Raw genomic sequence first — 9,727 nt, 5'->3', positions numbered from 1 at the left:
CTCTCTCTCTCTCTCTCTCTGGACTTGCGGATTGCCCTTTATCGTTGATTCTTCGCGGAATCTAGTTTCTAATTTCGAAGTTCACATTGCATAAATTTTACAAGCTTTCTAAGTCTTATGTAATTGGCAAAGACAAATAATTACGGGTATACTCCATAAAAATACTCGCTAGATTAATCGCTCAATCGACCGAACATTTGCAATTCGTCAAAAGGGATTTAATAATTAGTGCTTTTACGTCGGTGATCTTTATAATTAACATTTAAAATACTGAAGCTTCAAATCAGCTAATTTAATTTAATCTTCATTTTTCTAATAAAACAGCTTTCTATGCATTTGTGACAATCTCGCGTGTTACTCAATGTTCCCTCGTTCAATCTTTTGCAGCGATATAAGAATTTCGTTATACAAGTGAGGATTTGTAAATTCCCCGCCTTGTTTCCTACCGAACCTAATCCAAAAACGATGGCCGTGCTCAACGTAACGACTACGGATTTTCTTCGGTTCTCCACCTATACGACACGTCTATTTCTTTCTCTCTCTCCTCTTCGAACGATTTCATTTTACTTATATCCGCCAAGATTACACTGAGAGAAAAAATAGTCATTTTTACAAAAAAAATAGTCATTTTTGGAGCCAACCATATTTTTTATAATTCCTCCAACGTAAATTATGGTTGACCTAACAATGTGATAGTTCTCATAACCACAATATTGGTTGTCATAAACCAAAATATGGTTGGCTCCAAAAATGACTATTTTTTTTTCTCTCAGTGTAGAAAACTTCTGTCCTTGACCATTTCATTATTCATCTTATATGCACTCCAAGATTATATATCTGTCTCTCTTTTTTTTACTTCGCCCTTTCCTTTCTTTGCCCCCGCGTTCGCTCAGCTTCACCCTTTTTATATTTTCCAGCCCACTTTGTCCCCTGTCGACCCTTACCTTCCACTGCTGGGCGACTTCGCAATATTGTAATGTGAGGCACAATACGTTGCTCTCTAAAAGATGCGCCGCTGTAAAGAAGAGGATGCGCTGAGCATAGAAAAGGATTAAAAAGAGAAATAATACGTCTCGCGACAGAGAAAAAAAGTGCGTATAATGAGTATATACGCACGTGCTCTGTAATATACGTGAAAATTAAATAACCTATTTTTCTATAAACATTAAGAATTTTCCACTTCGTTAACACGAACTTTATATTTTTTTCGCCCGATCTCATTAGTGTTATGCGTGTACAATTAAATGGCACTGAAAAATTACAAGTTGTTTCTACCCTAAAATAATATTGCATCAAATTGAGTAGTATGTAAAATACATATACTTTCACATTTTATTTGTATGAACGAAATAACTTAGTAGAGAAAAATGATCGTGAATAATCGCGACCAAAAGATTCTTGGAAAGTTTCATGATTTGAATTTATTTCAATGCGCACGAACGATCGACAGAGGCCAGAAGACAGGCGAACCGAACGGAATAATTTCGTTGTTTCCAATAACGTCGCTTTGCATAAAAGATTCCACAGGCAATGAAAATATTATGTCGGCATAGGCGCATGACAATAACTATTTGAAACGGCAGATGCAAAAGCACGCCTTAAATTATAAGGTTCGGTACTGCCGACATCTCCAAGGAACAGTTATTGTTTGCTCGGAGACTCCTATCTCTTCTCGCGAAATCGCCTCGACTATGTAGAATCCAGTTAGGTGTCCATGTAGGCGTATACACTGCTATGTATCCCTCACATACTCCATTGGTTTCTTATTGTCACCTGCGCCGAAAGCTCATCCCGTAAATGGATCAAGTGCGCGAAACGTTCTTCCAATAGAGTATATCTCGATAGATACTCCGCGTTCAACCGAAGCGGCTCTGATCGAAAATACATTTCTAACAGATTTGTCTCTTGTCGATGACATACGTTGCACTGCGAATTTTGAGCGACTGTGAACGTCGCGAGCGTAAGTGAAAATTGAAAACAAAATTAAAACGGAACAATTTAAAAGATATGGAATTTAAACAAACTTGGAATGTATATAAGTTACATATGATTAAATATTATCCTTTAGAAGACGGGAAGTCTATTTTTAGACACCACGGGAGTCGCTTATTTTTCACAGAATAACATTTTATAAATTACCTATATATAAAAGTGACAAATAAAAATCATTAAAAGTTAAAAACCTAGCCATCTTTTAAGGATTAAGTGTTCCATCTCTACTAATTTCGTAACTTTTACTATTCAAATCTTTAGATGATTATAAACAGGAAACTGAGATGGCGAAATAACAAATCACCGTCTTTCCGGAGTAGCTGAGATAAAAGTGAGATATTAAGATAGTCGAGGCGACTTTTCATTGCAATATAACGCAAAATATTCCGCGAATGCTACGTCTAGTACTTTCGTAGCGTATTACATACCGGACCGGATAAAAATTCCATAATGCGTAACGGAGTGCTCGTAAATATTTATCTTTTTCTAACTCGGCGTTATGCTTAAGTTTGTGCGAGAAACGCAAAGAGATCAGCGAAACCCTTCCGCGAAACTCGGGTAACCCTTGACGCAGCTCAGAAATGCACCGAGTTCTCTACTATAATGCTCGGTGACCAGAAGTAATCTCATTACCCGTGTCGTAAACTCATTTAGGAATTCGCAAAGAATTCTTGGCTAATACATATATTTACGCGTACATAATCGTGCGAGCTGCGCTTTAACTCTGTAATTAATTCTAGAAAAGCTTTCGTCGTACAATTTATGGAATATATTTATGACGTTTCTCCCATTGTTCCGAAAAAATCGAAGATGCACTCGCATGTTTATACGTGCACACCGTTCAGAGTGATTGTGCCATTATAAATTTTCTGATCAATTTCGAGTCAAAATTTCTTGGTCACAAAAAATATATTGAGGCGCTAATAATCTCAACGTACCCCAATCATTATGCTCGCGTCGTCCGCAGCTTCAAAAATGTAATGACTTAATCGCGTACAAAAGAAACACTTGTCGGGATCCTGAAGAGATACATTAAACTCGTAGGTATTTCATGCTACGTAGAACGTAGTAATGACAAAATCGGCCGTACCTTGTGCGATCTAGAACAAAACATTAGCGAGCGACGAGAATTCACGAACCGCGCGCCATATGGCGGAAGATTTCCGTGCAGGAAACTCGCCTAGGGTCCGCGAAATTAGCCGCAGATACCCGGGATTTCGCTTGCATAAGCGACGTCGCAAAAACTCAGAATTCGCGAGAAGGATGGCTCGCGTGAGGTGGGGAAATTATAGCAACAGATTTGCAAGTGGGTGGTGTACAAGCACACAGGGGCGGATGTTGATTTTTCCACCGCTCGGAGCTACCAATCTTTGGGAGGTACACAGAGCAGAGCCATAACTAGGCAAGTACGCGCCGAAGAAAATGAATCTTTCGCTCTTTCTTGCGCAATGTATAATTTGAAAAACTGTGATTCGTACTTCTGAAAGTTAAAAGAGGAATTCAGTAATCAAAGACGAATTTTCAACGTTTAAAAATGGCAATTTTCTGAAGTAATCGAGAAACTAGCCAATTAAACAAATAGATATTAAAGAGAATATATCTCTTGGCTTTATTCAGTAGCTTGAAAAAATTATATAAATAGTCCTTCGTGCAAAATAATTTGCGAAATATTCTTTTGTTAGTTTCGCCCTAAGTTTCGCTTGAAGTTTTGCCACGGAAGCTTAAATTTCAGCAGTTTTCACATAAATCCGTCCCTGTAACTATGCCGCTGTAACTACGGAATATGACACGAGAGAAAGGGATACGAAACAGCAAAGAGGGAGGTAGGGTGGGGCGGTGTAGTGAGAAAAGAGAGGAGAAGCGGGTGGTAAGGCTCTTGCAAAACATACGCGGCTGAATCTGACACATCCTCTGGCAGTCTGTTGGGTTTTCCAGAATGGCGAGGGGGCGTACAAATCTAGACGGTTACTTACTGACACATACAGCATTTTGCTATCGTACCGAACTTTCTCTCGCTTGCACTCGCGCCCGCAAGTATAACCTCCTCGCCGACCTCTCTTCCTCCGGCTCACTACCTCTCATCTCCACCCTCTCGACAGTATTGTATTGTATTAAAGCCGCGGCTCGTGTTGCGGCTTGACAAAAGCAGGCGCACGACCTACCCCGGCGCGCGTACCCGGTCTCCTCTTCCGTCCTTCCTCCCGCCCCTCCTTCCCTCCCCACGTAATCCTCCCGCCGCCCTGCACGCGCAGCACCCCGTAGTGCTGCAGAGTCCAGAACACGCTGTATTATTCACGGAGTAATTTAAACCGCAAATGACAGATATCCTAAATGTCCTTCTGGCCCGTCCGATCGACCATTCGAATCCAGCCAGGCTTGGCTCCTGTCATCTTGTCATGCGCGACAGCCGCAACAGGCGGATTAACGCTCGCACACGAGGCACGCGGAAAACACGTACAGTATAAATACGAACGAGTTCGTCATCATCAGGGGACCAATCGAATTTCATTAATGACGCGCAGATAATTCTCGATACATTAATATCGTTGATACTTAAGTATCCAGTAAAATCACTTTAAGCATGTTAATTAGTAGGAATATGTCCTGTGCATGCTTTAATATTTCTATACACGAACATCTTGACATTTATGTAAAATTAACATTTTTTAATTAAATAGAATGCAAAACCACGTATGTCATGTAATACAAGCGATAGTAAGTGTGCTCTTCTTCCGAGAATAAGAGGAAAAATGACAGAGAAAGAAGATTAAAAATTGAAATGAAAAGTTGCATTATAGCTACAAAAGGGAACTTTTAATCACTCTGATTACAAGATGACGTGAAAAGTATCCACTTTTCCGCCTGATGGTTTGGCAAACTTAGTTCTCAGTCATCACGTTCCTCATTCCTGTCTTGTTCTCAAGTTTCAAGATGAACCTCAACCGCGACTCCATCAAAAGTGCTTTCAACCCTTATCAGACGCATCTGACTCTGACACGTGATTCGAATTTGCCGCCTACCTACAGTGTCAACGGTCCTCTTTAAAGTTAGACTATAGCTTTATCAGATTCATGCGAATCTCCTCGAGAAATATTCAAAATAATAATATTCTCAGACACAGTAAGATATAATGGAGCACTAGGATTATTAAACAAAAAGCACGGTGGGAAAATTATCAATCAAAGTACACGTTACGTAACGAAGATAAACCAACAATGTTTGGACGTTAGTACAATTAATTACGAACAGAAGTAACCATTCACAGCGCGTAGTATGAAAATATGCCCGTGGAATGGTTTCAAAAAGCATCCTCTGAAAATTATTCTTAGCAAATTTTGCACGAAGAAAAGCGTAGCCCATTCTGAAAGGCAACTTTTCGCGCGACTTTTCCGGTAGACAACGTTCACGATACGCCATTCTTAGCTTTTGCATCAAGGCAACATGCACGGCGGCTTGAATTAACGAGAAGCTTTTCGTATCTCGGCGTTATTACAGCTCTAAGTAATGCGCTGTGCTTAAACCCGCGTATTTACGATAACCGTGCAAAAACCTTTTGTCTTCGGACCGAAATATTTCTCTTCGCGGATCAATAGCACAGCATTAGAAATTTTTACTTTACGTCATCCTACAGTCGGTTAGTTGACCTATAAAACTGCGCAACAGTGTAAGAGAAAACGTGACGATTTTTAATCGTGTTACTGAACATATAAAAATCTGTCACGACTAATACTTTATGAACGAATAAACAATTTCCCACATAGCATGAATATGTCGAAAAGAGACGTTAATTTGTCTTTTATGACATGCATTGCTATCTGGATTTTATTTTATTTTATTAAGAAACATTTGACGTGTTATTAAGGTAAAAATACCAATGCCCGGACGTACACCTATATCTAAACATTTGTATTTTTTTGGTCTTTAAATATGGATATTTAAACTTTCAGCCATGAACACATATGTACATATTATACATTTAATATACATATGCATTCTATTTTAAAAGTTTATATATTTGCATTTAAAAACCCCCCAAAAAATACGAATGTCCAGTTACAGGTGCATGTCCGGGCCATTGGTACTTTTACCTTATGTCTTTTATTTGTGAATATCTTGACATCCAATATTATTGAAAACTTCGTCCCGCTGAAAGATTTAACTTTGAAAAGTATAAATCATTTTTTAATCTCTTTTATAAATTAGTACATTTGATGTACCGTACAAGATGTCTCTATCTCTCAATCTCTTTCTCTTTTCGCAGAGAGCTACGAGAAATCATAGATTGCATAATAAGAAAAAATTAATCAAGTATAATTTATTAAAAGTAAATAAGTTTTGTTTTTCAGAAATATCCCTTCAAGATGAGGCACCGATATTTCTTTGTTTCCACCAACAGTATTATCTTTTACGCTCAACTTAGAACCTCTTCTTGTAACGAGAAGAGAAAGAGCGAGTCATATGTCGAAGGTAATGATGCGTCAGTGAGTGATTTGTCTCCGCCCAGCTATTTTTCCATGCGTTTATATTTTTTCACCTATATTCTTTTTGCCTCTCCGGCACGTGCAATGATAAAAATATTTTATATCTCAAAATAAGTTGTCTCGCAAAATTAATGTTATGCAATTTCGTACTTGTGCATATCAATCTCATAGAGACACAAAAAATTCAGTCAAATATTATTAGATGCAAAGCTAATAATACAATAGAAATGCGATAAAACATTGAATTTCCGTCGCGAATAAAATTTTTCCATCTTGTAATCAAGTTATTACTTAAGTTAACTTATTATTTAAGTTTTATTCTGCAAAGTCTATTATCAATGTGGCTATTTCTCTTCGTATCTCTATTCACAATGATACGATATCACATTTTCCTATCATATCTCATGTAGCTGTCTCAAGTCATACCATTCGCTCTTTGTCAACTTCTGCCGACATGTCGCAACGAAATTTCAAATGCCGTTTAATGTTGACAGTAAAATTATAACGATGTCCGATTATCCCTACTCTTATTGAAAGATAAGTATATAGATATATATACACCTCGAAATCTACCATTCCTATGAATACCGCCTTTGTATTCTGGACGAATATAAAAATAGGGTCCGCGCACACGAGGCCTGAATTATTTCTTCCGCAAAGCTGAGTGAGAAGCACCCGACCAATGGACATCCCGTTCACTTATTTACCGTGGCCCCAAGCAAACTGATCGTGGAACATGTATTGAATTTTTCATACGGACCGCCTCGTCTTTTTTTCCGTTGCTCGGGTTCTTTTTAAAAATTCCTGCGAGAGACCGGTAGCCTCGATTCTTTCCTGAAAGATTGAACGGCCGTTTCGCATCTACGAACGAAAGTGTTCTGTGCCCAAAATGCGCGTCGTGACACTCGTATTGCTATCAATTTCGCTATTCTGCACTTTCCAGCACAGCCGCGGATACAACATTCTAGGCATTTGCCCGAGCGCAAGTTACAGCCACCAACAATCTTTTCAAGCATTGATGAAAGCACTGGCATCTCGTGGTCATAAAGTTACCGTTTTATCAACAGTTCCTTTAAAGGTAAGTAAATTTGTTCCTCATATTTTTTCACTCTAATCCTTTGTCCTCGTTGCAAATGAACACACAGACGTCGTTTACCAAAAATATTATAGTAATCTCGTGAATCAAAATTATCACGCAAATATGGAAAAGTTGTACGGGGAATATTTCAAATATAATATAAAAGCTAATACTCGGTATTTTGTAGATTAGAAACACCTGGGAATCTTCGCGGCAATTTTAAATTAATTGAATTACATCGTTTGAAATAATATATTATTTGCAAAGACACTGGCGTCCATTATGTTCGAAACTTGCCATTGCCAAATTAATTTGCCCACCCGTTTTACCCACCCGGTATCGGTTACGATTAAACGCTTGCCTATATATCGTCGCTTACGAGAATTACCACCAACAAAGCAGCCTTGTGCTCGTTAAGGACTCAAGGCATTACACTGTTCACAGTTATTTTCGTTTAGTCTCGATAAACCTTGCGACTTTAACTGCATGCGCTGATATTCTGTTGGGCCGCTGACAGTCCGTTGTCAAATCAAAATTATTACGGCTAAGTCCATGTATTTAATTTGTCTCAAATGCGAATCGTTATAGAGAAGTTATTGACTGATAAATAGATATTCGACTCGATCTTTTATCAAGCTTTCGTCTTTCCTTCTATCATTTCACTTTCTCCATTTCTATTCGCTTTTTCTCCGACCGACGTCCTTTTCTCAGGTTCTCGTAGATCGTTCGTCTTCACTCCTTTCCATCCACTGTCTCGCGTAATCCTTCCCTCGCTTCCTCCTTTCTCCGTCTCTCTTTCTCTCTCTCTCTCTTTCTAAACTCGAGTTCAAAGTTACGCAAACTTCGTTTAGCTTCAATTTACTTCTACTAACATTTCTCTTTGCTGAATGTGTCTTCTCACGGCTTGATGGTCCTGTTTCTTTCGTGGCAAAATTAGAGATTAAATTGTTCACGTAAACTGGATAAAACCTAACTAACGAAAACATGATTGCCTTGCACACAAACTATCGCGGTACTATATTGGTTTTTCCTTTAAATTCGCAACAATTACTGACCCACTATTTGAATATCTCTTTTATTAATTCGTTCTTTTATAATATTTAAAAAAATGACTCTATTTTTATATCATATCTCGCTATTTTACTTTTATATAAAAAATTATAAAAATGTACTAATATATACATTCTTAAAATTTGTCATGGTCGTAATTGACTTTTCTCTAATTTTTCTTACAGAATCCTCCACCGAATTATGAAAATGTTGACTTGTCATTTTCGTATGTAAGCATGGATTGCACAGGATTAAGGTACACATTTATTACGTTTCATGGAAGTCAAGTGTGTTCCTTTATATCTAGAAAATTAATACTCTTGAATTTTATCTCTGTTAGACACATGGGAGCCTATGCGTTTCTACATCAAAATTTGTTGGGAGCTGAATACATGTGCAAACGTCAATTATTTAGTCCCCCCATTAAAGAACTCATAACGTAAGTTTAACATAACAATGATTAGCTATAAGCCAAAAAGTAATCTTAGTAATCTTCATTCTTGTTTTAACTGATGAATAAATTTAGCAATTAAGTACGTAAATAATGAAGACTCTATTCCCAGATGTTAAACAAATGGAAATGTTAATAGCCGCAAATTACAGCTCTGCGGTATAAATTAAATGCGTATCTCCATGTATAAATACAATACAAAGACTAAAATCGCAAGGACTTTAACAGTACGAATGTAATAGTTCAACGAACAACACGCTGAAACGAATCCAATTGGAATTTACTTGTTGCAGGAGCAACAAGACATTCGACGCAATCATTATAGAGCAGTTGTGGTACCAATGTTACTACGCCCTCGTGAAACACTACAACTTCCCCGTGCTGATTGGATTTTTGAGCGTGGGCAACTTGCCCTACGTAATGGATTCCGTAGGTGAGCATGTCGTGCACGTCGAACAACCCTTGCTATTTCGTCGAGCCTAGCAATTTTATTGTGTTGCAAAAGTCACCCGGCCCAGGTAACAACTCGGGAATACGAGTCGGTCGTTCCGCAATGTCTTTTTCTACTGGGTTCGCACTCGCCCAGGTTGGCATCAGCAACGAACGTCGTTACCGCGCGCGGAAATTGACGTAAATTGTCGTTAAAGCAGAAAGTGCGAGCAATCGGAGACCGAG

The 9,727-nt window shown here is 38.3% G+C and overlaps 2 protein-coding genes across 6 annotated transcripts in view; one reads left to right on the top strand and one right to left on the bottom strand.

Annotated features, from left to right (window-relative positions):
• Window positions 1–9,727, bottom strand: part of LOC105568356 (lachesin-like) — a 286,391-nt gene that overhangs the window by 266,840 nt on the left and 9,824 nt on the right. The gene's annotated exons all lie outside the window — the stretch shown is intronic.
• LOC105568357 (UDP-glucuronosyltransferase 2B23-like) overlaps window positions 1–9,727 on the top strand; it is a 51,394-nt gene that overhangs the window by 32,808 nt on the left and 8,859 nt on the right. For 2 of the 5 annotated variants that reach the window (XM_012023975.1, XM_012023977.1), the window contains exons 2-5: window positions 7,417–7,551; window positions 8,787–8,857; window positions 8,942–9,040; window positions 9,346–9,485. In XM_012023975.1, the coding sequence (XP_011879365.1) occupies window positions 7,417–7,551; window positions 8,787–8,857; window positions 8,942–9,040; window positions 9,346–9,485 (445 nt within the window). Of the gene's footprint in view, window positions 1–6,338; window positions 6,460–7,007; window positions 7,552–8,786; window positions 8,858–8,941; window positions 9,041–9,345; window positions 9,486–9,727 lie in introns of those variants that run through there. The other 3 variants (XM_012023973.1, XM_012023974.1, XM_012023976.1) reach the window with 2 other exon arrangements.

This window comes from Vollenhovia emeryi, unplaced genomic scaffold (genome assembly GCF_000949405.1).
Source record: "Vollenhovia emeryi isolate VEMERY1.0 unplaced genomic scaffold, V.emery_V1.0 DF939130.1, whole genome shotgun sequence".
Classification (NCBI taxonomy): Eukaryota; Metazoa; Arthropoda; class Insecta; order Hymenoptera; family Formicidae; genus Vollenhovia; species Vollenhovia emeryi.
This window is presented reverse-complemented; position numbering and strand designations above follow the sequence as displayed.